At 47.8% G+C, this 26,212-nt stretch overlaps 1 protein-coding gene across 1 annotated transcript; it reads left to right on the top strand.

Moving 5' to 3' along the window:
• The first annotated feature begins 205 nt into the window (after nt 1-205).
• Nucleotides 206-23,373, top strand: AAGAB (alpha and gamma adaptin binding protein). The gene is made up of 10 exons (XM_063314353.1): nt 206-305; nt 9,869-10,059; nt 11,874-11,970; nt 13,256-13,345; nt 17,841-17,924; nt 20,972-21,054; nt 21,484-21,577; nt 21,804-21,908; nt 22,758-22,807; nt 23,153-23,373. Exons 1-10 carry the CDS (start codon nt 239-241, stop codon nt 23,228-23,230), a joined length of 939 nt encoding a protein of 312 aa, XP_063170423.1. The 5' UTR covers nt 206-238; the 3' UTR covers nt 23,231-23,373.
• Nucleotides 23,374-26,212: the final 2,839 nt, after the last annotated feature.

The following is a 26,212-nucleotide window of genomic DNA, read 5'->3' as shown; positions in this document are numbered from 1 at the left end:
ACGTGAGCTGGGACAAGCTCGCCCTCTTGTTCGCCAAGGAAAAGAGGCGTAGAGGTGCCTCTGCTTCTTATCTCAGTTCTTCGGCGGTTACGGGTTCCTTAAGGTGCAGCCGATCACCGACTTCCTAAGCTTCCCGCCCGCCGCCGTTATTAAAATGGTACGGCCCAGTGGTCGGAAAGGGTGGGGCCTACGCCGGAAGGGGAAGTGCCGGGCCGCTTCAAGACGGCTCGCGTGCGCCATGGCCGTCCCGTGCGCTCTGATCACCAGCTGTGCTGCGGGCTTCCCCGGGGAGGAGCTGGTGAAACGTGAGTCGGCTCGAGCCCCGGCCTTTCTTTAAAAGCCCCGGAGGTCGTTTCCCGGCGCTACCTCTACCCCTGGCAGTCGATGTTCCCCTCTAAGCCTCGAGAAGCAAAGAGTCCCTGAAATAAACGAACATGTACAGAGTGCGCCGGGTGACACCTCTCTGTGGCGAGCTGCTCTCTTCTGCCGGTAGTGAAATCCCTCATGTTGCCTTGCCAGGCCTGGCCTGATCTGGATGAGCTCGAGAGGGCGGCAAAAGAGCCAGTGTGGTGAAGGTGCTGGCCTGGAAGCCAGGAGACGGGGAGTTCCAAGCCTCCCTCGGGCGTGAAGGCTGGCTGGGTGGCTTTGGGCCCGGCCCGGCCCAGCCCGCCTCACAGGGTTGTTGTTGCGGGAAAAATAGGCGGGAATATTAGGTATGCTCATCGCCTTGAGCTGACCATATGTGTGTGCGTGTGTGTCTACATATATATATATATGTTACATAAAAAGAGGCAGGATAAAATAATAGTAAGAGAGCCGTTTGTGTCTTGCTCCTCCAGATTATTGGGGTCACTCTTCCTAATGAAATGAGCGGGGAGAGCATCATTCTTTCCTGCCCCTGCCCCTGCCCTGCATTTGCATTCTGCTTTTCAGCCCGAAAGAGAGTCTCAGCCCCGAAAGGGAGTGAAGGCAAGCAGTAGCGGAGGAAGGCCTGTTTTTCGAGGCCAGGAAGGAGCGCTGGGCAATATGTTGGCCCTTACAGAAAATCCGGCCTGAGTTGACTTCCGCTTCCTGCAGGCCTTCCTCAAAAAGTTCTTGGTTGCTTTTCGTTCTGGTAGGGAAGGCCAGAATTTCATTCTGGTAGGGAAGGTGGATGGGCTTGGGGCATTTTGCCTTTGGATCCTCCAGAGGGGTCAGTGCAAGCTCCCTGTATCTCTTTCTCGTTCCTTAAAGACCATTATCTTATTTTTATCCATTACAAATAAATGTGCTAAATAAGTGATGAACTTCCTGGAAAACAAGATCCAGACTCCCCATTTCACCTACTTGGTTTCTTGTGTGCAGTATAGATTTGGTCAGAGTGTTCCAGATTGAAATATTTTCTGAAGCTGAAGATATACAGACCAAGTTAAATATGGTAAAGCGTTCAAAAGTTCAGTCTGTTAATTATGGCATTGGTTTCCTGAAACTTGGGAACTATAAAGAATGCCTTGAAGCATGTTCAGAGGACCCTTTTATCCCCTTGGTGCTCAGAGAAGCTCTTCAGACACTAACAAAATCTGGTGTGTTTGTACAGTCATAAAGTTGGATGGCATTAAGAAAGTCGTTTGGCCCATCCTGTTCAATGCATAATGATCCGCATTCCTGACAAATGGCTGTCCAGGAACAACAGTCCACCATTTTCTGATGTTCAACAGCTTTCACTGTTTGGAATTTTTTTTTAACGTTTGGTTGAAATGTATTCATTTTCAGTTTTCGCCTTCTGATTCTAATCCAGCCCTACTGAAGTGACAGTTGGCAAATGTTGCCTCTTGAACATAACAGCCCTTCGGATATTTGAAGATAACTATCGTGATCTCCCTTTAGCTGCCTTTTCTACAAGCTAATCATATCCCCGTCTTTCAGTCATTTTGTATGGGATTTTATTTTCAAACACATCCTGTCTTGGTTACTTTTCCTTGATACAATCCGGTTTGGCAGCGTCAAATAAATAAGGGGCATAATTCTTCCCATTAGTCTGATTAGCCTAGTCTTAACGGTTCTACCACTTTTGTGATCAAGAGGCTGTTGTTGAATTCAAATTCAGATGGTGTCCACCTTTTTAGTAAAGGCAGACTGCTGGCTCAAATGATTAGTCTCCTGTTGACTGGTGCTTCTCCGATCTTTTTTCCTTAAGTGCAAGGATATCCTTTTGAATCTTGGTTCTCCTTGGTTTTAGTTAATCTTGCCAGCCCTCTGTCATCTATCTGTTTGATGAAGCCCTTCCATATCCTTATCCAAGCAAAGCAAACCACAGGACCCAGAGGAAAGCTTACAGCAGTCTGCTGAAGATTTGATGTGGAGTCACCCCTACAGTATGTACTCACTAGCTACAGTTCAGCAGTGGATCCATTAATGTCCATTCACGCTTACCATTTTCCAAGCTAGAAAGTGGAAAAGTCTCTAAAAATATGCTTAATCCATTATAATAATAGTAATGAAAGTTTTCCTGATAAACACATACTGGCTGTCAATAATTACTGCATGTTTTCCTAGTTATTTATAAACAGTTGCTTGAATAATCTGTTCTGAACACAGTTTCTCTTCTGTCTCAAGCTGCTATATCATTAGTACTCAGCTTATATTACCAGACTACCTGAAACTGTTCATGAAAAAATACATATTGCTGCTCTTTTCATGGGGAAGATAAGTTAGACTAAATCATGGGAGGAGTGTACTCTTGGAAATCAATGAATTAACGTTCAATATTTGTGAAACAGAGTCTATTTGGTGTAATGGTAAAGGCACCCGGCGAGAGATCGGGAGTTCTAGTGCTGCCTTGGGGAGAAAGCCAGCTGGGTGACCTTGGGCCAGTCACTCTCAGCCCTACGAAGGAGGCAAGGGCAAACCACTTCTGAAATCTTGCCAAAAAAGGGACTAGTTCAGGCAGTCACCAGGAATCAATGCTGACTTGAAGAAACACAGCAAAAAAATTTTGTGACACTGAAGTTGTGTGGCAGTTAAGATATCAGACTGACCAGGGAAATCCTGGAGAAGTTCCCTTTGACACCAGAACTTCCTGGCTGATTTTGGATCAGTCATTCTCTCTCAGTCCAATCTAATTGATGGGTTGTTAGGAGAATAAAATTAGGGATGACTCCCATGTAAACCACTCTGAACTCTCAGACGAAAGGTTGTACATAAATGCAATAAAGAGATTGCTACGTTCAATGCAATGTGACTTGTATCAGAATACGTATGTATAAACTAGTTTGCATTTGTCATAATAGGCACAGACAAATTGGAAACTTGTGCTTATTTTTGTGCTTGTATGTTGCTTTATCTCATTAATTATATCCATAAAATAGGAGCACTGCTCTGGTTTATTTCCTGGCAGAAATCCAGGCTTGAAACTTCTTAGGCTTACAGTACTTTAAATTTCATAGGTCTTGGGATATGAAAAGTTGCATAGATTGGAATAAACCTCTCATTTATGTGTATTAGACTGCTTTGATCTTGTGAGTATGCCTTCAAATGTTTTCATTTGTGGTCCACAGACCAAGTGGTCTGCTGCAGCATTTCCATGATCGCTACTAGTTAGCTAGTTCACAAAAATAGATGAGTGGCTGGAAATCGTTTTACTGAAACGTACAGACTGTAATACAAGCAGTGGCATGAATGCCAAAATTCGGAAAACTGACAGTAATGAGTAGATCTCGAGTGCAGTTACCATGTGTTGTGGTAGATGAACTTTGATCTTGCAGAAGCATCACAAAAAGAAAAATGTGAATACTGTAGGATATATGAGAATGGATATCTAAAGACGGGATTTCATTGGGCTGGAGTTGAAGTAAAACCCGAAGGAAAGCCTGAAGTTCAGCGTTTCTCAGCCTTGGCAACTTTCCGATGTGCGGACTTCAACTCCCAGAATTCTACACATCTGAAAGTTGCCAAGGTTGAGAAACGCTGCCCTAGACCCATGATTTCTGTGGAAGAACCTTTTTGACCAGCAAGTTTATGCTAAAGTTGTTCTGGCATGAGATACATAAGGTAATTCAAGCCGTAAATAAGTACTTAATTTTGGATTAACTTTTTGGTGCAAACTTCAGTTTAAAAAGGGTTTAAAGGTGGCAGAGATAGGAAGGCCTATACAGATACAACTATAATAATTACCTTATTGCTTGAGAAATGTGAACTCCGTGTTCTTGAAAGTAAAAATATGGGAAGGATGTTTTTGTTTTATTTTGTATTTAAATTAGGTGATTCCCACATTTTCTGAACATTTACGTTGAATGGTCCACGGCTGCAGAAATCTTGAGAAACAAAAAGTCCTACCTCATATTGTGGGCTCTGTAAGTTTGGGAGATTCTCTGGCTGCAATCCTGGATAAGCTTCTTGAGAACCATGTTGGCAACATGTCCATTTTCCAACATCCATATTTTGTTGATCGTGTTATAACCCAGTTAAAGTCCCTGCAGTTCCATAATCTCCTAACATTACCTTTGGATCCAGGAGGTTTGTGATCAGAGGCAGGGGCTATTTTAAAGCATTATATCCCCAGTGTTAGATGCTGTGGTTTTGTTCTGGTTTTTTTTAAAGCTGGATCTTCTGCTTTGGAGAACCTCTTTTGATGGACGCAGGACAAAGCCTCTGTGGAGAAAGTGTCACAAATCGATGGTGTTAATTGGGTGAGGGAAGGGGAAGATCAAGAAAGTTGCTGGGTGATGAGTGAGGGTCTTTCTTTCATAGGTGAGGGTCTTTCTTTCATAGGTGGTGGTCATGACGAAGTTATGCCCTTTTGGCACAACATTTTGGAGAGATAAGTTGCATTACTGAACAAAGAATTGAGTGCTCCTCAGAGATAGGATTACAGTACTGCATTTATTTGTGGGATCAAATTGTAAGCTTACAAACAAGGAACGATTGCTTAATCTTAGCAGCTAAAATACTAATTATTCAACACTGGAAAGCCTTAGATAACTTAACAATTGAGATGTGGATTAACAAGGCTTCTTCAATTACCATGTTAGAAAAGATTGCAGATAAAGTTAAAATAATGAAACATCTGAGGCAAGAACCACAATTCTATTCAACCTGGGAAGACTTTATCTTACAGTATTGGCAAGTATTGGCAATACTTTTGATATGCAGTAAATATCAATATGTATATTATCTCTCTACTCATTTTTAGTGGATTTTAATTATTTTTGCACATCATGGATTTATGTTATTTGATACTGTTTGTTAACCACAGTTCAGTAAAAATATGGAAAAAATATTTTGTAAAAAACTGAAAAGTGAGAAAACAGGTAATGGGTAAAAAGCACTATAAAGCACTTCTCTGATATAGAAGCAAGGAACGTTTTCAAGGATAGAGGACAAATGGGGAAACCAGATTTAGCTAATGTCCTTTTCATTCTTCACGTTTCCTGCCTCTGAGGTCTTTTACTTACTACTCCTTCCTCTCTGAATAAGATGCTTACCTGAAAAGGGAATAGAGTAATGGGTTTTGCATATATGCAGACAGTATACTGTAGATGTTTTCTGAAACAAGCTACACATTCCTGTGTACTGCATGAAGCAAGGATCGTGTCTGCTTGAATGTCAGGTTCCCTCCTTTTTGCATGAATCTCAGAAAAAAACCCATGGAGGCTTTGGCTATACAATTTTCATTGAATCCTAGGGTTGGAAGGGATCTTAGAGGTCTTCTAGTCCAACCCCCTGCCCAGTGCAGGAATCCTCAGATCATCCTGGCCAAATGGCTGTCAACCTTTTCTTGAAAGTTTCCAGTGATGGAGACCCCACAACTTCAGAAGGCAGGCTGTTCCTCTGCTTAATAGCTCTCACAGTGAGGAAATCCCTCTTTATTTCAAGTTTCACCCTCTCGCTGTATCACATCCACCCATTGCTTCTTGTCTTATGCTCGGGGGCTATGGAGAATAAATCCCTACCTTCTTCCCTGTGATGGTCCTTCAAGCACTGGAAGATTGCTATCATATCTCCCCATAACCGTTTTTTTTTAGGCTGAACATACCCAGTTCCTTTAACTGTTCCTCATAAGATTTAGCTTCCAAGCCCCTTACCATCTTTGCTGTTCTTCACCTCACTCTTTCTAGTTTCTCGGCATCGTGCTTGCATGTGGTGACCAGAACTGGACACGGTATTTGGGGTGTGGTCTTGATCAGTGCAGCCTAGAGCAGAACCAGCACCCCCCATGATCTTGACATTATACCCCTGTTAATGCAACCCCAAATTGCATTGGCTCTTTTGGCAGCTGTGGCACATTGCTTTGCACTTGTGCGGAAGGATTTGTGGTTCATTCCACCAGGTGGCTCTCCAGGCACACCAAGACTGTGTTTGCAGACCGATGCAAATGGAACCGTGTAAGTGGGATTGTTTAAAAAGCACTTTTAAAATATGTTAAAGCTACTTGTGAAGTAAGTTGGCAATGCTGGAAGTTTAGGCCGGAAGGAATTGGCAGGGATAGTTTTAAAACTTCAGTAGTCCAATAGTAGAAATGTGTGAGGAATGGCATTTTTAACATTATGAATTCGAAGTCAAGACCAAGATTAACTTGTGGGGGAAAGGCAACATTTGGCTTCTGGGTGGAGTCTTCCTCCTGCTGTCCTGCTTTAGCCCAGGACTTGGAGCATTCACTGTATTCTTCCAAAAGGCTGTGACATGGTAGTGTGGGATTGTGTCTGTGAAGTGAACAGTCTGTTCTCTTGACAGTGGATAACCAACATGGAATTTGCAATCCCCCATTTGTATTTTTAATGACTTATGGGGAGGGAGGGAGGGAGGGATAGGTGGATGGATAGATACTGCATACATATATGGAGTTAATGAAGTCATTTCTACTAATACAGGTAGTCCTCGCTTAATGACCACAATTGGGACTGGAATTTTGGTTGTTAAGCAAAGCGGTCATTAAGTGATTCCAACCCAATTTTATGACCTTTTTGCAGTGGTTGTTAAGTGAATCACTATGTCATTAAGTGAACCACATGATAATTAAGCAAAGCACGTGGTTCCCCATTGATTGTGCTTGGCAGAAGCTGGCTAGGAAGGTCAAAAGTGGTGATTGTGTGACCACAGGACGCTGCGATGGTCATAAATGCGAACAGGTCGCCAAGTGCCCAAATCACAATCATGGGGATGCTGTGACGGTTGTAAGTGTGAGGATCGGTCATAACCACAACTGCCCAGAGTCCCCTTTTCAGGGGAGATGGGCGGTGATGGAAATTTGAATATATATATATATATAAATAAATATATAAATATATAAATATAAATAAATAAGCTGTTTTTTTCTAGCACCATCGTAAGTCCAGAGGGACGCGGTGGCGCTGCGGGTTAAACCGCTGAGCTGTCGATCAGAAGGTCGGCGGTTCGAAACCGCGCGGCGGGGTGAGCTCCCGTTGCTCGTCCCAGCTCCTGCTCACCTAGCAGTTCGAAAACATGCAAATGTGAGTAGATCAATAGGTACCGCTTCGGCGGAAAGGTAACGGCGTTCCGAGTCATCATGCTGGCCACGTGACCCGGAAGTGTCTATGGACAACGCCGGCTCCAAGGCTTAGAAACGGAGATGAGCACCGCCCCCTAGAGTCGGATTCGACTGGACTTTACGTCAAGGGAAACCTTTACCTTTACCTTATCGTAAGTCCAAACCATCACTAAACGAATGGTTGTTAAGTGAGGACCGCCTGTACTAACCAGGGAGATGTCAATCGGATCGCTCTGAAAAGTCAGCTAAGGGTGTGTGAATGACGGAGAATTGATCCCTGGCACCCTTTTGTCGAGGAAGGAGATGGAGCAGGACTGTATGTGGTTAACAGTTGCACAACCTGGAGGTGCCACTGACTGCCTGACTGGAGTTACACCCTCTAACTTGACTTGGTTCTGAGAAACGGTGCTGTGGTGAAGCACCTGTTACCTTTTTCATCTGACCCGTCTGTGCGCTCCGACTGTGCTCTCTTCGGCCTCCTCTGATCGCGTGGGGTGGTATGCAAATGGGGGGCCAACTGTTTTGCTGCTGGGAGGGCTTGTCTGGGGCATGGCGCAGGATCGTGTCAAAGAGCTGGCGTACGCTCTGCGAAAACCCGAGCCATAGAAAGTTAGCTCCTGAGGCGTGCCGAAAGGTTGTGGTTGCCAAATGCGTCAGTTGATTTTTTCTCTCTCTGAAAACATTTTGGATGTAAAACCACAGGCCCTCCCAGAGGTTGGAAATATCAAAAATTGAAGTGAGCAGTTCTCCCACGACATGGTTGTTTCCAAACCCACTATTTTTGTCATTATGGCGGGTTTTGGAAGGACTTTTTGGGGGCCGGAACGTAAGCATGGACTTGAAAGCTTATCCGAAAATGGGTACGTTCTTTGCAGCTCGATATAGAAAGGTGTCATTAGAGTGTGGGGCTGGGTCACATTTGCATTAAAATGTGCAGTGTTTCTGAGGGGAATTTCCTAAGCCCAGCCATCCGAACGAAATGGCTCCAAGGTTCTGGACAACGAACGGTGTTTTTTACACACTTGTGTGGGTTGCAAGTGGGTTGCTATTTATACTGACTGCTTAGCCAGCTGGGTCAACCCTCCTGATGAGCAACTGGTAAAAGTAGATGAAAGTTAATTTTGTGAACAGCTCATTGTGAAGGGGAGGGTGAAGGAGGTGGTGAGAAACAGTTCTGCCCAGCCCACAGAGTATTTCACTGATAAGCAGGTGAGGGCTTCTTAAAAAATTTTTTGCAGATGTGAATCCCCTTCCCTTCCCTTCCTGAGGGAGGTCTGATATCTCCAGAGGCCAGAATTCTTGGTCCACATTTTTACAATACTTTTAAAGATTAATCAAGAGCATTAACCCCATTGAAAGCATAACCCATCTGCTTTACTGGTTTTTTTGTTTTTGTTTTTAAGAGGAATATTATGTTGCCCCAACTTGGCAGTGCAAAGGTACAAGGCTCTGGTGCCGCAGAGGTGGCCCACGCCTGCAAGGCCACGAAGACAACTCTCTGCATTCCCTCCGTGTGGTCTCTGCCTTAGCAACGAGGGAGAGATGCTGGGACTCCTTAGTAACGGCCTTCTCCCACACGTCTGCCCGATTTGTTCTTCTCCCGAGGCTTCTCTTGATTGCCTCCCAACCTGAGATTAGGTGGATGGTAACCAGTAAATTGATCTGCTGGACTAGGCTAAAATGGAGTCGGGTGATTTGTGATTCAAGACACTGTGAGAACTCAACTATGACCATAGCAATTTGTATAAACCATGCTATCATGTTAAGCCATCATTTGGTTTATTTGTTGGGGCACAGCTTGCCACGCATTTTCTTAACCTGAATCAGTGTGCTGCGTGCACCCAGCTTTCACACTGTGGCTTCCTTAAAGCTCATCACAGGGAGCTGGTTTGAGTCACTGAGGTTTCCAGTTCTAATCTGCAGATTAGAGGAACCTTGGCAAAACAGGCCTATGTCTGTTTGCGCTGTGGGCTCAGTGAAGCAGGCATGTGAAAACCTGCACGTTCGTCTGTCCTCGTTTGAGGGAGTGCCCAGTTGGGACAGCATCCTTCAGCCATGAAGCCCTTAGGGGACCCTTGGCAGGGCTCAGCTTTGCATACCCCACAGGCTGTGGCGAGGGTGAAAGGAGAGGAACAACATCTGGCTGCTTTGAATCCCTTGGAGGGGGGGCCAAGCATCCTTGCAGCAGAGCAGAAAGGGAACTTGAGCAGCATAGCGGTAGGAGCCTTTGAATAGGCCACTGACGTAGGCCCGGCGTAGAACATCTTCGGTTTGAGAAAGGACACGCAAAAGACAGATCCCTCCTTGGCCGGCCGGCCTTCTGAACTTCTTCCAGGTCTCTTCATGGTCTGGGAGTTCAGGTCTCTTCCTTGTGTCTTGCAGGTATCACCGGAGAAGAAGAGCTTCCTGAGCATGTTGCCGCAGAGAGTGGAGCCCGGTTTTATCCCTGGACGATCGACAACAAATACTACTCAGCTGCCATCCATCTCTGCGTGGTGGCAAACGTGTTTCAGGTGACGGCGGACATTGCTGAGTCGGTCCAGGCTTTTTTGGTTTACTTCGACAGCACAGCAGTGAGTGTTGCCCTGCCCGTGGCCACTTTTGGGTATAAACACAAGTCTTAGGCTGCAACTGCAGGCGGGCATTCTGGTTCAGAAACCCTGGGCGGTGGTCCGCCATCTCTGGCCTGTAACGTTTTTTCCTTCCTCTTGAAGTGATGAATGTATTAGAATTATAAACCGCTCTCTGCTTTCAAATCGGTACCTTCCCAGCGTTCGGAGTAGTGTTCCTCAACCTTGGCCGCTTTAAGCTGTGTGGACTTCAACTCCCAGAATTCCTCAGCCAGCTATGCTGGCTGGGGAATTCTGGGAGTTGGTCCACACAGCTTAAGCGGCCAAGGTTGAGGAACACCGGTTTGGAGGGTGATTCTAGAGGAAATGTTCACCAAGCAGCATTTGTGGATCCCAGTCAGTAAAAACATCTGTTTACCTGAAAATATACATATCGCTGTACATTATTCTTCTAAGCTTTCGGAGGATTTATTGAGGAATTTGTAGGTTGCTGCTGACTGTAGAACTTCCACTAGTCAGCGTAACAGTGGTCTCCGTGGTATGAAGAGCCAGAGTGGTGTGGTGGTTCATTGGTTGGACTGGGAGCAGGAAGACCCAAGTTCTAGTCCCCAGTAGGCCACAGACCCTCCACGGTCACTTTGGGGCAGACTGTCTCTCAGCCCAACCTATCTCCTAAGCTGGTGGAGGAGAAAATAGGAGAAACGCACATTGTGTATATCACCAGAACCTCCTGAATGAATGGTGGGATATTTTCTAGCAAATCATAAAATTGGGAAATCTGCCTGCCTAGATTAAAGTTGCATTCCGTTGTTGTTGTTGTTGTTGTTGTTGTTGTTGTGGCATTTATACTACTCTTCCTCCATATAAAAGCATGAAAACGAAATCAACAGTGCCTAAAAATTATGTATGTGTGACGAATATTGCATTTGATTTGACTTCTGTAGCAAGGGGGTTGGTTAAACAACATGTTTGAAATGCCCACGTGGATATACATTAAATCTAGATCTAATTTTGGAAGTAGATGGGTGTGACTCCTAGGAAGGAGTATAAACATTTGCGGCCCTCTGCCTGTCACTGATACTCTTGAGGCCCCTAGTCTTCCGTTCTGTAGAGAGAAGGAACACCTGGAGCCCTAAATGGTGATTCTGTATCTAGACCTGCCCCTTTCTCCCTGTTTTGTGGTCCTTAGCAGGGCAGGATGCCTTCCTCAGTTATTTGCAACTCCTTGATTGTCCCCGAGTAGTGGGCAATTGAAGGAGAGGAGGAAAACAGTTGAGCTGGGTTCTTAGAAGCAAGCCATCTTGGATTCCAAGTCTCTTTCCCTTTTCTGCCAGGGGCAAAGCTAGGGTAGTAGCTTGGCTTGGAATCAAGGTCAGACCTTGCCTCATGCGTATCCTAGGGATGTTACGCTTTTGCGTGCTCTTCAGAGTTCAGCACTAATGGCTTGCTCTCTTGCTGGTTGGTAAGTTAAGAAAACTTTAGGTAGGCAAAACCATCCTGTGCTAGACTTGCAACTCTGTGCAATGTGTTTAGACTCCTGAACAACTTCTCTGCCCCGTGTCTTTATTCCTTGGTTGGGTAAGAGGTTCCCAGAGTCCTAATAGCTGATCCTTGCCCATAGATGTCATATGTGCAGATTTTATGTTAAGGTTAGATTTTTAGCCCAAATTTTAAGGTGGCTTATCTCCCTTTCAAGCTTTTCTGATTCCCAGCATTTCCTTTTTATAAGGATTTTTATAGAACTAGATACGCTTTTGCTTGTAATATTACATAAGTCACCCAATGAAGAAGCCAGCCATTTGTATACCCTTTTACAGATATCTGGGCTGGATGCTCTCTCTCAGTGGCTTCCTCTTGTAGAAGACTGGCTACCAGAAGTGATGATCTTGGTCTGTGACAGAGTCTCTGAACACGGTAAGGCAACAAGGCCAAACTCCAGTGAGGGTGTGAAGCTTGGGTTGAAGCAAGAGAGGGAGCAGCTTGGCTTGGCAGGGCCATATTTGGAAAATCTGAAGCTGAGCACTTGGCCAGCTCTTTGCTTTTGGAGAACTGATAGGCTCCCCGGGCTGCTTTCTGGGTTATAATTCCTTGGTGCTGGTCTTAAGACTGGCCAGCTAAGCACCTGCAGGCACCAGGCCTACCTCAACCGCCCAAGGTGGCATTTCCCACTTCCCCAATTAAATTATTAATTTTTAGGAACTACCATGTGTACCTGAAAGGAAATTGACCAAATGAAAAGTAATTATACAGTGTGTTCAGAAGATATATGATCAATATAGGCAAAAATTCTCTGGAATGCCCAGCTTCCTTCCCCTATCAGCCAACACTGGCCAACTCCAGTTGGAACCACTCTGAAAGATTTAGGCCTTCCCACACAAGGAGTGTGATGCACTCATACAGTACAGCTAGTCCTGGCTTAATGATCCTAATTGGGACCAGAACTTCCATCGCTGAGCGAAGTGGTCGTTAGGCGAAACATCACAGACTGCACCGCTTAGTGATGGCCGTTTTAGTAGTCCCGGTTGTGGTCGTTAGACAAGGACCTCACCATTGTTAAGTGAGGATCTCATGCTTCTCCTGCCATGCTGCACTCACCTCTGCTTCACCTCCCCCCACCTGCCTATCTCCCCCCATCTCTGCCCTTTTGGCCACCCCACACTCCACCTCCGCCCCCTGCTGCCCCCAGCTGACCTTCGTCATCTTCCTCCTCCTGCTGCTGACGAGTTGCACCCAGCCTGGCCCTCGCAAGGCCTTCATCCTGAGGCTGTGCGAGGCTTCGGGAAAAGGCTGCATGTGGCCAGCAGCTGCCTCGCGAAGGGCCAGCCAGGCCGGGTGCACCTCGTCAGCAGCAGGAGGAAGAAGAAGGGGCAGGTCAGCTGGGTGTGGCAGGGTGGCAGGGGGCAGCAGGGGCAGGCGGCAGAGTGCAGGGTGGCCAAAAGGGCAAAGATGGGTGCAGTTAGGTCTTCCTGTTCATTCCCATTTATTTAACATTTCCGGTTTACTTACCAGGTCATCCCAATTTATTTGTGTTGCATTTTTCTCTGTCTAGTGACAGCTGAACAAATTGTCCACATGCAGTGTTCCCCAGAACATACCAAGAGTTTGCAGCCATACATCCCACCCAGTGAATTTTCTAACACAGTGCGAAGAAGGGAGTAAGTCCTTTCTGGCAAAAACGCCTTCTCTCTACTTCTCTTAGGCATCACCCGCCAGAAAGCCCAGGAGTGGTGCATCAAGCATAGCTTTGAGTTGGTGGAATTCAACCCAGAGGAGCTTCCAGATGAGGACGGTGAGATCTGGCCTTTGCCTCCTGCCTGCAGTGCCAGTGGCGACTGCCAAGTTGTTCGGTTTCTTTGGGATTGTAAGCAAGCTCCGTCCCTGTCGCAAAACCCCTGGTGCCTCCTGTATTTCTGCCTGAAGTGGTGCTTCTCTCGCCACAGAATTAAGTGGGGTTGCTGCGTCACAGGCAGTCGGAGAACGTGGTTTGGGATTTACTGTGGATGTGTGCAGGGATGCCCTCAGGGTGTGGTCAAGGAAGTCAAGCTGGTGGCCACAACGATGTGGTTGTAACTTGTTTTTTATGTGTATTGCGCATCAGAAACAGGTGGAGCTTCTATCACACTGTCTGCCAGCCCAGCTTTTTTCAAAATACCCTGGGCATTTGGATCAGTATATAATAAATCCAGCGTCTTTCAGTGCCTACCTTTTAAAATTGTTTTTCTTTTAATCCACATCTGTTTTGTTCACCATGTTTCCTCAGGGCAAAGTTTCTCGACTGTGGCCACTTTAAGATGTGTGGACTTCAACTCCCAGAATTCCCCAGCCAGCCATCTTAAAGTGGCCAAGGTCGAGAAAAACACTGCCTCGAGTTAAGCTTTTGGGCGCAGCTCTCTCTGACTTCCAAAATTATCCGAGATAATCTTTGCAGAAAGAGTTAGGAATGGACTGAGTGCCCGATGTAGGAAGGCTGCTGGGAGTGCTTTCAGGTGCTGCCCCCACTGTTCCCCTTGGAGAGGGGTAGGATGCTTAAGTTGCCCTGCAGCTTCCGGCTCCTTTGCTTCACCCACCCCATGCCTTTAAAAACCGTGTGTGATCACAGCGCTTTCTCTTGCATAAACTCCTGGGTGTCGACAGCCTTGGGAGTCCTGCTTCTTGTTCAGTCCCGTCTCTCTCAATCGCTGCTTTACGTGGTGCTTTTTCGCTGGAGAAAGATGCTTGAAAGGCTCCGACTGGGGCAGCTGACTGTGCCATGGTGAGTCCGGGTCTGGGCTCTTGCATCAAGGACCATAAAGGATGAGGTTCACACGCTGTCTGTCTGGAGCCCGGAATACTGTCAGGGACCCCTCCCGCCCCCATCGTGGCTTGTTCTCCTTGTCGCCCGCTGGGAAAAGGTTCCGCTGCATCCGATGCAGAACAGCCAGACTGGGTGATAGTTTGTCCCCTGGGCTATGAGGCTCCTGGACTCTTAACAATCCCCTCTTACTTCACGGAGGCGCATGTGGTGTGTAGGACCGTGATATTATCAGGGATGATGATTAGGGGAGTGGAATGGCAAAGAATATACATTAGGTATTATGGTAATTATTTTTTGTGAGCCAATTGCAACGACATTTCATTTTAATGTGCACCTTGGTGTATAGTGGAATGACAATAAAAGTCTAGTCTATTCTTATTACTTTGATTGGCATGGCGGTGAAGGTGCTGGCCTAGAAAGCAGGAGACGGTGGGTTCTAGTTCCGCCTTAGGCACGAAAGCCGGCTGGGTGACCTTGGGCCAGTCCCTCTCTCTCAGCCCAAGAGCCAATCAGGCATGGTAGGAGAGTTCTAGTCCCGCCTTAGGCACGAAAGCCGGCTGGGTGACCTTGGGCCAGTCCCTCTCTCTCAGCCCAAGAGCCAATCAGGCATGGTAGGAGAGTTCTAGTCCCGCCTTAGGCACGAAAGCCGGCTGGGTGACCTTGGGCCAGTCCCTCTCTCTCAGCCCAAGAGCCAATCAGGCATGGTAGGAGAGTTCTAGTCCCGCCTTAGGCACGAAAGCCGGCTGGGTGACCTTGGGCCAGTCCCTCTCTCTCAGCCCAAGAGCCAATCAGGCATGGTAGGAGAGTTCTAGTCCCGCCTTAGGCACGAAAGCCGGCTGGGTGACCTTGGGCCAGTCCCTCTCAGCCCAAGAGCCAATCAGGCATGGTAGGAGAGTTCTAGTCCCGCCTTAGGCACGAAAGCCGGCTGGGTGACCTTGGGCCAGTCCCTCTCTCTCAGCCCAAGAGCCAATCAGGCATGGTAGGAGAGTTCTAGTCCCGCCTTAGGCACGAAAGCCGGCTGGGTGACCTTGGGCCAGTCCCTCTCTCTCAGCCCAAGAGCCAATCAGGCATGGTAGGAGAGTTCTAGTCCCGCCTTAGGCACGAAAGCCGGCTGGGTGACCTTGGGCCAGTCCCTCTCTCTCAGCCCAAGAGCCAATCAGGCATGGTAGGAGAGTTCTAGTCCCGCCTTAGGCACGAAAGCCGGCTGGGTGACCTTGGGCCAGTCCCTCTCAGCCCAAGAGCCAATCAGGCATGGTAGGAGAGTTCTAGTCCCGCCTTAGGCACGAAAGCCGGCTGGGTGACCTTGGGCCAGTCCCTCTCTCTCAGCCCAAGAGCCAATCAGGCATGGTAGGAGAGTTCTAGTCCCGCCTTAGGCACGAAAGCCGGCTGGGTGACCTTGGGCCAGTCCCTCTCTCTCAGCCCAAGAGCCAATCAGGCGTGGTATGAGAGTTCTAGTCCCGCCTTAGGCACAAAAGCTGGCTGGGTGGCCTTGGGCCAGTCCCTCTCTCTCAGCCCAACCCACCTCACAGGGTTGTTGTTGTGGGGAAAATAGGAGGAGGAAGGAGTATTAGGTATGTTCACTGCCTTGAGTTATTTATAATAATAATAAAGGGGGGATAAAATAATAATAATAAAAATATAGCCGCCCATCTCAGTTCAGTTCGGGTTTATTATGGTCACTGACCAGTACAAGATACAATTCTGTGAAGATATACATATTAGCCTTAAATTATGAACCATCTGATTTAAAATAATTTTAAATTTGAATTTACAAGTTCCAGTTAAATGTTAAAATACGTTTAGATCACAATGTAGCCGCCTGTCTCAAATACATGACTCTGGGCAGCTTACAACAGTAAAAAACAATCCAAAAAGGGTCACAAAACAAAAGGTTCATACAAATACAAGGTATTGAAGGTGGAGATAAAGTGACTATAATCTGTAAAGTATGTTTAAAACCCAAATTTGAAGGGCTCTTAGGAGAAACAGTGTGCATTTCTCTGGGGCATCTCCACTATTTGGACATGGAATGTTTGTCAGGAAATATGAAGCGTATATAATGTGAAAATCAGGACCCTCTTAAAGTTCATCCGAGTTTGTGTCAGCAAAGGAACCAGTATGTTTCTGGCATTTACAGCAGAAGGCCCTCAGCTTCTCTCGGATGCTTGTTAAATCTAAGGATATCAGGAAATATGCTATTCGATAGTACTGTTTTTTATCATTCTTTAAATTTTCTGAAACAAATCTGCTTAAAAAATAGTTTAGTATTTCTTTAGTTATTTCCTGATAGATATTTGAGTGATTTGGCAAGAAGTATCTGACTCCCTTCGTGGTAAACAATGTATTACTTCTTCCATCTCAGATTAAACAGACAAGATGGCTTGTTGTAAGGTCAGTCCTGGTCCAGAAATAAATCCTTAGGTTCAGAAACATCCTGTTGTTTTATTTTAGTTTTATGTCTCTCACCCCTGATGTTGGTTCGTGTTTCTTTGGGTTCTAAAAAAAAACAAAACCTGAGTAATCTGTCTTGCCTAGTCATTTCTTATCAGAGTTTCAGTTTTAAAATGTGCTAAGGCTTCTTCATTTGAAACCTTAGCACTGCAGTGGGCATTCAAGGTGATATATCAATTTTTTGATTGCATTGTCATTTTGAAACTTTCTTTTTCAGCATTCAAAATGCTGGAGGAAATAACAGCCTCCTAAAGTTGCTCTAGGTCCTTTGCTAAGAACAAGCAGAATATGCTGGAGGGATTTAAAAAAAAATTTCCTCATTGAGTGGTGATAGCCATGAAGAGTTTGGCAATCATCCTTCTTTCTTCTTAGGGCCATATGACATGTTTGATATAGGATTTATCTCTCCCAAACATTCAGCCTGGGCCCCTTGTTCTGTTTGAGCCCTTTATAGTCATCTAGGTCTGGAGTGGGGCCTTGCTCTGCATAGTTGTGCTGGGGAGAAGTTGTCTTCAGATTCAATGGGAATTCTTGCCCTTGGCACATAAATAGTTACTACCAAATGCCCACTCCAGGTTGGGATCACAGCCTCCCCACCCCGTGCCAAGATCTGGATCACAGCTGTGCGTCCAGGCTATTAAATGCAAGAAAAACCCTTATTCAAGGACAGACCCCACCATTGCCATCATGGGTGGTTGGTTCTTTATTTGTATCTTCCTGAATGACAAACTTCGGTGTTGTGATCACTCAGTGGAGCTTGCAAGGGTTTGTTTCTTGCCAAGTATAGAATTCTGATCTTGGTTTGCACAACATCAGAAAGATTTTCCCAGAATAATGCTTCTCATTCACACCACCAACATTTTGCGAGGCCTCTCTCCCTAGTTGTATTTAATCCAAACTGAGAATTGAGAATGACTCAGTTAAGAGAGTAAAAACCAGGCCTTGTTCATCCTTCTTCTCAGCTTCTGAATTCCCATTCTGTTTCCGAAGAAGCCTTTTTAATAAATCGTATTCCAACTCTGCCCTCTCCCCGCTTCAGATGACTTTCCAGAATCTACAGGAGTGAAACGAATCATCCAAGCCTTGAATGCCAACGTCTGGTCAAACGTGGTGATGAAAAACGGTATGGGATTTTAAGGTTCTTTTAAAAATTAATGCAAATAATTTTCTGGCATGGGCATAGTGTGATTTCTCCCAGAAGTCTGGCATGGCGCATTCTGTGGGAATTTATAAGCTGTTACCTGGGGGTGTCTGGGACGAAAGTGGCAGCCATCACTTGCTCTCCACAGTCTGTGGGGGCACAACACGGCATAACAGGAAGGCAGATTCCGGCTGGGAGTTACGTCTTCCCAGTAAGAAGAACTTGACAATGGAACCAGTTGCCTAGAGAGGTGGGATAAGTAGTGTGGATGGCTTAATTGGTGGATTCCTGCATTAACCAGCAGGTTGGACCCCTTAGCAGGTGGGCCTTCCAATTCTAGGACGCTCTGGTTTGCAAAGTTCACCTGTCTGCTGAAAGTTGTAAGGCTCGACTGGCTGAAAATGGCAACCCCCAGGAAGGGATCTCTGCATTGCGTTGTTGGCTCCTCCGTTGCAGCGTCAGCAGCCAGCACTTAGGAGAAATGAAAGCTGATTCAAGCATCAGCCTTGGGCCGGCTCTGGCCCTAGAAGATGCAAGGAAGGCTCTCTTTTGACCTTGGTCTCATTGCAGAGAAACGGCCTGGCGTCACCTGTGCCAAAACTTGGGGCTCCAGATGCCTTGAATTGCAGGAGATCCCCATTGGAAGTGTGTTGCAGGCAGAGAAGCAGGGCATGTCTGGGTTGGTCAGAACAGAGGGATCAGGTTGGCCCCTTGCTTACCTTGGAGGTAGAAGCTGAGTGTGATGTGGGTTCCTCGCCTAGTTTTCCATAGTATTTCATCCCTTCAGAGCTGGCGATTGAATGTGCTCCTGGCCTTGATGCTCTTAGGAGAATGGTAGAGTGGAGATTGTTCCAGCTTTTGTAGTGTCTTGCATCCAAATGGAATAGGAGTGTGAGAGCAGGAGTCAAACAAGTCAAGATGGAGCCTGCAGTGGTGCAGTCAAGGCTCTGCCTGGCTCGTATGTGTGTTGCACGGGAGACACACAGAATGTCTTTTCCTTACTTGCTCAGCAATAGCAGGGATGGATTCATAGGCACTCTGTCAGGCAGCGGAATGTAACTTTAGCAGTGTTTCTCAACCTTGGCAACTTTCAGATGGGTGGACTTCAACTCCCAGAATTCCCCAGCCAGCATGTGATTGGCTGGCTGGGGAATTCTGGGAGTTGAAGTCCACCCATCTGAAAGTTGCCAAGGTTGAGAAACACTATGATTACCTGCACCTGGTTTTAATACTAGGCAGGCAGCATGTTTCCCTAGCCGTGAACAAAGCCAGTAATGGATGCTGCGCAGGGCCTGCACCCAGCCCCTTCCTGCAACAGAGTTTCAGCCCCGGGTGCGGCATCTCTCGCCTGGAAAGCTCCCGCTTTCAGGGGGTTTTGTTCAGTGGGAGCATCACTGCAACAGCCAAGGAAATTCACTCCCTGCTACTTCGGGTTTTGGTTCTTCCTGCTCTCGGTTTGAGTCATTTACCAACCTGGGTGGCTGCTTGGCTTGGCTCTGCGGGTAGGAGTGGAAGCTGCCACCGCCGCTGCTCTCCTGCTAGAAACACCTGTGGTTTTACCGTCTGCAAAAGCTCACCCCTTAAAGCCACAACCTGAGCGGGGAGTCATTCCAGAAAGCAGGGGCAACCACAGAAAAGGCCCACTTTTCAAGATGAGAAGATTTAAAAGAAAGAACCTGAAGCATGCCCTCCGGGTGGGAGCGAGTGGGGCAGGCAGATGTCCTTGGGAGAAAGTGATTTCTCAAGTAACCCAGTCCTGGGCCATGGAGGGCTTTAAAGTGAAAACCAGCACCATGAATCGCACCCGGAAATCTGTTGGGAGCCGGTGCAGCTCACGGAGTAGCCGTGTTACATGGGCATAACGAGATGCGCCCACAACTACCCGCGCTGCTGCATTCTGGCCCAACTGCAGCAGATCAAGCCCATCTCCTGACCTGACTGGCAGCTTAAGCCGGAACCAGGCTCTGTCCTAGCCCTGTCCTTTCTAAGTGCCCACAGACCGCTGTGCCCCTTGATCACCCATGTCCTTCACGGAGAGATTCAGAAGGGAAACACCCAGGCAGTGTGTCTTCTTCCCATCCTCAAGACCTGTCCCCTTCTTGGCTGCCTCCCCTCCACACAGACATCTATCCCCGGATCCCTGCTCAGACCTCCATGCTTATTGGGAAGCATCACTCGCACCCCTGATGACAGAGCAGCTCCCCAAGGCGGAGTGGAGGGCAGGGATGGCCTCAGCAGGATGTGGCAGGTATCATCTCTGTGAGATCCTTCCCATGAGGTTGTGTCAGCCTTCCCAGGTGGACCAGACAAGAAACATGACCAGAAGAGCTAATTCTACTTTATTGTGAGGCTACATTGACAGAATCTTGCAAGTCTGAAAGTAGAATTCTCCCACCGTCTGCTTTACACCCTGAGAAACTAGGGAGGGTCCCTTCTGGGCCTCTTGTCCTGCCTACTGTCAGGCTGCGGGCTAAGCTGCCTCTTATTTGACCATTCCTGGTTAGCGTCTCTGGGCCCGGTCTCCCCTGGTCATTCCCACACACCATTACAGGTTGGTACTCCTGCGGGGGCAAGAACAGCAGCATCAGCTGCCCGCCAGAGCTCTGCTCTCTTTAGCATGAGCCAGTGGCGGAAGGGCTGCAGACGCAAACCACGAAGGCTGGATGGGAAGTCTGGCCCTGCTGTGGCCCATTGGAGCCCTGACATTGCTGGCTTCCTTGGGCTGCTGCAGAGGTGCCAGGTCACCTTAATCTGGCTGTAGCCTTCTCAGGGACAGCTCTGGGGTGGCGACACGCCCTCCGTGACTGGTCAGCTTGGGGCAGGGGCTGTGCAGATGCCCCCGAGCCACATCCCAGAGCATTGTGGTCACAACTCCTGGCTAGCCTGGCCTTGGGCTTCTGGCTGGGATTTTCCGAAGCTGCCGTCCTGATGCCCTCCAGGAGCTCTGGGTTGGGGAAGGGCTGGCTGATGCCCAGCCGGCAGTCGGGAAGAACCGGGCCTTCTGCTAACCAACCTCTCTTTCTTTTCAGAGGCGAGTCACAGCTTTGGCCTTTTTCCAGCCTTAGCAGGGGCAGATCGCAGGATCGGGTCAGAAGAGAACGAAACTCCAGAAGTAAACAGTCATTCTTAAAAACTCCTGTGAGGGATGTCTGTTTCCTTGTGGCTTCAACTTCCTCATCCTTGGCTGTTCGCCCTTCTGTTAGAGGCAGCAGGGGGTACTCAGTATTTTAAATTAACTGGATGGGGCCCATAACTTTTTTTCAAGCTTTCTTTAAAAAGGCCTGGAAATTTAATTTTGTTCTTTACGATTAAAAAAATTGATTCCAGGATTAGCAGATTATTTGTTCAGTATCCCAGTCAGAATTTGGAATAAATCTAGCTCTGCCTAGATTTGGAGACAGATGTCCTTTTGAACTGGTTTGGTTGTTGCTGGCTTCATGGAATTTGGGTCCTTGGGGCTGGCTCACCGCAATCTGTACTTTGTGCCATCTTTTGACTAGAGGGGGTTGAGTCTGATGCCACCTTTTTCCTGCCCCACCAGGCCAACTCTTTGCCGGCAGAAAGGGCACAGTCTGTTGTGGATTCAGAAGAAGGGGTGGCCTGTGCCGATGGAATCCAGGCTGACCCCACTGCTGGTAAGAGGCATCTTTGCTAAGTAGGGTAAAGCAGAGAAAACCGACCCGTCCCTTCCATCAGCTCCCTGCAAGGAGAAGTTCTTTCACCCCATCCTGCCTCATAACTCAGGAGGACTCTCAGGAACTGCATGGATGTGAACAGTGGCTCTCTTTATGTCCAAATCCACCCCCTGCTAAATCAATCAATCTGGCTGAGAGCTGCCTCTCTTTTGGGCTTTTTTTGCAGACCCAGCGCTGGACATGGATATTCAAGAGCTTGCTAGCCTCACCGCAGGAGAAGGTGACATTGAGAACTTTGAGCGACTGCTCTCCAAGCTGAAGGAAATGAAAGGTAGACTTCAGCTTATTTCCTCGAGCTCAGAAAATAACTTGGTTTTCTTGCAAACCTGCCGGGCTGACTTTTGGAGCGGAAGAGCCAGATCTCTCTCCCCACCCCAATCCATCTGCAAAAGACTGGAGGGTCAGGACGGGAGGGGCCTGCCCCCAAGTGCCCGGCTCCTGCATGTGCTAGGCAAGAGGAATGCTGGGAAATGTAGTTTCCTAGCGTTAACATCTAAGCAGCAGGAGGGATGCAGCAGCCCAGCCCTGTGCTCTGGAGACCTGCTGTGCTGCGATAGCTGGCCCCCCTCCCATTTCCTCTGCCGGTAGGAGCAAGAAAGGAAAACAAGAGGGAAGGAATCCCTTCTTACCTCCTGCAACTGATGTTAAGAGTTGGGCCAGACAAAAATATTGGGGCATCTAACCTTGTTCTGGAGGAAAAAGCATTGCACGCCTCCCAGATTCATACAGTGGAGTCCGAAAGAGCCTTGTTGGGTTTCAGCACTAGCTTCTACCTGCCTCAAGCCTCGGGGGTTTGCATAAGTTGAACATCTACGTATAGAAGGAACAAGGCAGTGACATTCTAGAATGTGTGATCAGGGCTTGTGACAGGAGTAGCGGAATGGGCCCAGTTGCACCAGTTGGTTCCTCTGGGCCAACCAGCTGCTTCTGGTTTGCTTCAGTGCAGGCAGTTCCTGAGTAACAGGTGGCAGTGGTCTGTCTGTCCTTATGCATTTGCTTTTTGTATCTTTGCACTTAGCCTCTCCTTTTCCATGCCCTCTGAATAAAGACATCTTTCTCTGCTCTAGCAAAAGCTCTGGCTAATTTGAAAGGTGACTTTTCTTTCCCGTTCATTCTCCAGAAAAGGCCGCCACCCTGCCTCGCGAACAAAGAAAGCTGCACGCCGAAAAGGTGAGGTTCTGGGCTGGAAATACCATCTTTGAGCCCAAGCTCAGCCAGATGCTGCTTATGAGTATCATAGTCTCTCACCGAGAGAGTTCTAACAGCTGCCCCGTTTCTTACCAGCTCCCCTCCCCACCCAAACTGTTGAAGTCAGAATTCTCTGTGCTCAGGTTTTTTGTTTTCTCCTCATTTCTCCAAGCTGCAGATTCCAGGGTAGAAGCTAAGTGAACACGGACCACGTGGCTCTGCCCTCATGGCTTAATAACTGTGTGGAGAGGCTTGTAGGATGCTCCCCCTCTCCTGCAGGTGTGGGGTGCACTGCCAGTGGCTTCAGCTTCTTCCCTTGACTCCTAGGTTGCCAAAGCCTTCTGGATGGCCATCGGAGGAGACCGAGATGAGATCGAAGGCTTGTCTTCTGAGGAGGACAACTAAGGATGGGCTGCTGCAGACTGGGATGGGGTACGCGTGTTGGAAGGACAGCAGGGGTCAGCTGCCGCCATGGTTTTGCCAAAGGCCCCATTTTCTCTGCAGCAGCAGCAGAGACTCGGGGGTGGGGGGCGCTGGAGACCTAGTTCATTAATGTTCGTCTACTCTGAAAAGTAGCTGCCCCCGCTGTCTCCTTGCCTGGGTTCGTCAAGGGGAATGTGGGCCTTCAGGTGGACAGAACGGTGTTCCAGACTAAAGGGAAAGCTGCGCAGTGTCTTTGCAGCTGCTGCTTTTGGATAGACCAGTCATTGTCCCATTTGCCTTCTAACTTGTCTTCATGTCAAAACACAGACAGAAATCTGGAGGAGAAAGTTTGTAGAAAGTTATAGGTTACTTAGGAGTCTTGATGTCTCCAGACCCGTAAAAGTGGAGAAACCCTGTGCTAGGAAGTTACAGCTTCTACTGGCTAAAATTCATCTGGAATCGGATCCTGGGCGTTTATCAAATGCCTGTGGGCCCGGGAGCCAAGAGGGGAAGGGCTTGCAAGCTCTCTACCTGCCTAGCGGCTGAAAACAAACTAGCACAAGGAGAAACAGAGGAGCATGTTCTAATTTTCTCCCATGTGTCCTGTCCGTGGCAGCTGGAGGGGCTGTGTGCAACTCCCACCTTGCTTGAAAGAGGCCACTGCTTGAGCAGCCTTTGGAAACAGTAAAGGGAGGGTCTTTCTTTGGGGAGGGGAGCCCCTCTCTGCAGACCTCCAGCCAGGAAGGTTAGAATTCCACTGGGTTTAAAGATCCTTGTGTAGGAGCAGTGAGGCTGGACCTGCGGGAGGTGACAGGCCACTCACATTGCTTCCTGCAAAAGGCATGTACATTTTGGTGCTCCCCGATGGTGTCAGAACATGTGTGGTTTCAGCAGGAACAAAGGAATCCCCAGCTGCTCTCGGGGCTGAAGCAGCCTCCCAGGCAGCTGAAGCACTTTAGAGTCCAGTTACTGGGGCTGGAAATGAAGCTCCTTTTCACCACTGCAGCCTGCTGGGATCCCAACTTTCCCGTGCAGTTCTTCTCCCATCTTCTGCTGTGGGACTCGGCCACGCATCACCCGTCTTCATCCTGGTGCTCTTGAGCTGTTTCGGGCTACGGCTCCCATTGTAACAGTTAACTGTGCTGGTTGGGACTGATGCCGGTTGCTGCTCTAAACACCTGGAGAGGGCTCTGTTGGGAAGGCAACTGTGAGTGGCGGTCCAGGCATGGATGGTGATACAGGACGAACCTTTTGTCTGGTGTTGTGTTAAGATGAATAAAGTCTGCTCAAAACAGTCTGCTGTCCAGTCAGTTTGCATCCTGTCCACCCAAAAAGGTCTTGGGATGCGGCACCATGGTGTTGTCTGCAGACTGGAACAAGAAATTTGAGGGGCTGCTGAGTTGAGGGCAGGAGGGCTTTTGAGAAGGGAAAGGACTGGCCATAAAAGATGGGTGCATGTCAGCTTAACAGCCATGGGATCAAGCTAGGAAAAAGGGGAAACCAGCTTCTTAACCATCTGAAGATGTGCATCTTTCCCAACTTGTCCACACTCACATTCCCCACCCCACCGGCTGTACTTCCCAGAATTCCCATCCAGCATGGCCACCGGATCTACAGGTGAGTGTTTGGGGAAAAGGAAACGTGAGACTCCACAGGGGCCCACATGGCCTTTCCTGGTTGAAGTTGCTGCCATTCCCTAACTGGATTAATATGACTTCTAAAACGGGGGAGAAAGATGCTTAAAAATTGATTAGAAAGGAAAAAAATCTCAGAACTTAAATTTCACATAAGATGTTACAGGGTTTTAATAGAGATAAGCTAAAGGCCAAAAGACAACAAACAATATACAGCCATAAGTACAAAACATTGGGTGAAGAATGTATCACAAGAGCTAGAGAGAAGCCCACTTTTCCTCTAGAAACCAAGGGCTGAACTACTTCCAGCTAAGGTGGGAAGGATACCTCTGCATGCCTTTGATGCCAACAGCCTGCTGGCATCAGTGGCTACTAACAGAAGGGGAAGAGAACAGAAAGAGGCACAACCTCTCAGCCCGTGGGAGGCCTAAGGGCTCTTCTGCATGAAGGTGCCAGCTAAGTGGGCAAGCGCACAGAACAGCTTCCCTCAACGATGCTCTCCTGCTGCTGGGGAGTTGCCAGTTCCCACTGCCCAGCAGCACCAACCCAGTTGACCAGGAATCCTGGCAGCTGCAAGTCTGAGCTGGCTGGGGGAGGCCCTTGAGGGAAAGCTGGTCCTGCAATCACCCCGCCAAAGTTCATCTCTGTGAGGTTGGCACCAAACCTGCATTGTCCACTCATGTTGGAGAGAGGGTCACACGCGTGGAGGACTTGACCCCCCGAGTGCCAGTTATCCAAGGCAACAAGGAAGCAGGCAGATATGGTGCAAGACCAATCCAGCAGGAATTAAGTGCTTTGCTACTGAGAATACTGGCTGGACTGTCCTGTTTCTTACGTTGTTTTCCTGTCTAAATCTACATAGGAAAACATACCTCTGTCAAATCCTCCCCCAACTGTCTTGAGGCAAAATTAAGTATCTGATTGAATCTGACTACTACACTAGTTACATAAATAAATATATATACCTAAAACTATGTTAAAACATTTTAGCCAGACCTTCCAAGTTGACTACTGGAGAGGCTAGTAATTCCTTACCCTACCCTAGAAAAGTTTAAAATGTGGTTCTGCCAGCCTCTCGAGCCACGTGTGCCTGCCGAGGATTTAGAAGCATGGAGGGCTGCCCTGTCACCCTGTGACCCCCGACCGTCCCAGAACACAGCCAGTGTCCCGTCCAGTCCAAGTTGGTCTTGGCAAGGGAGGTCGTGTAGGAGTTGATCCCAGCACAGCTTTCCACAGTTCTTCAACCTCTGCAGGATCACCGCTGAATCTTTACCCCTTGTACCCCTTTGCTGCAGAGCTTAAAGCAGCCTCTTTTTGCCTAAAACCACCA

This window comes from Candoia aspera, chromosome 13 (genome assembly GCF_035149785.1).
Source record: "Candoia aspera isolate rCanAsp1 chromosome 13, rCanAsp1.hap2, whole genome shotgun sequence".
Taxonomy (NCBI): Eukaryota; Metazoa; Chordata; class Lepidosauria; order Squamata; family Boidae; genus Candoia; species Candoia aspera.
Note: the sequence above shows the minus strand (reverse complement) of the source record. Positions and strands in the feature narration are given on the sequence as shown.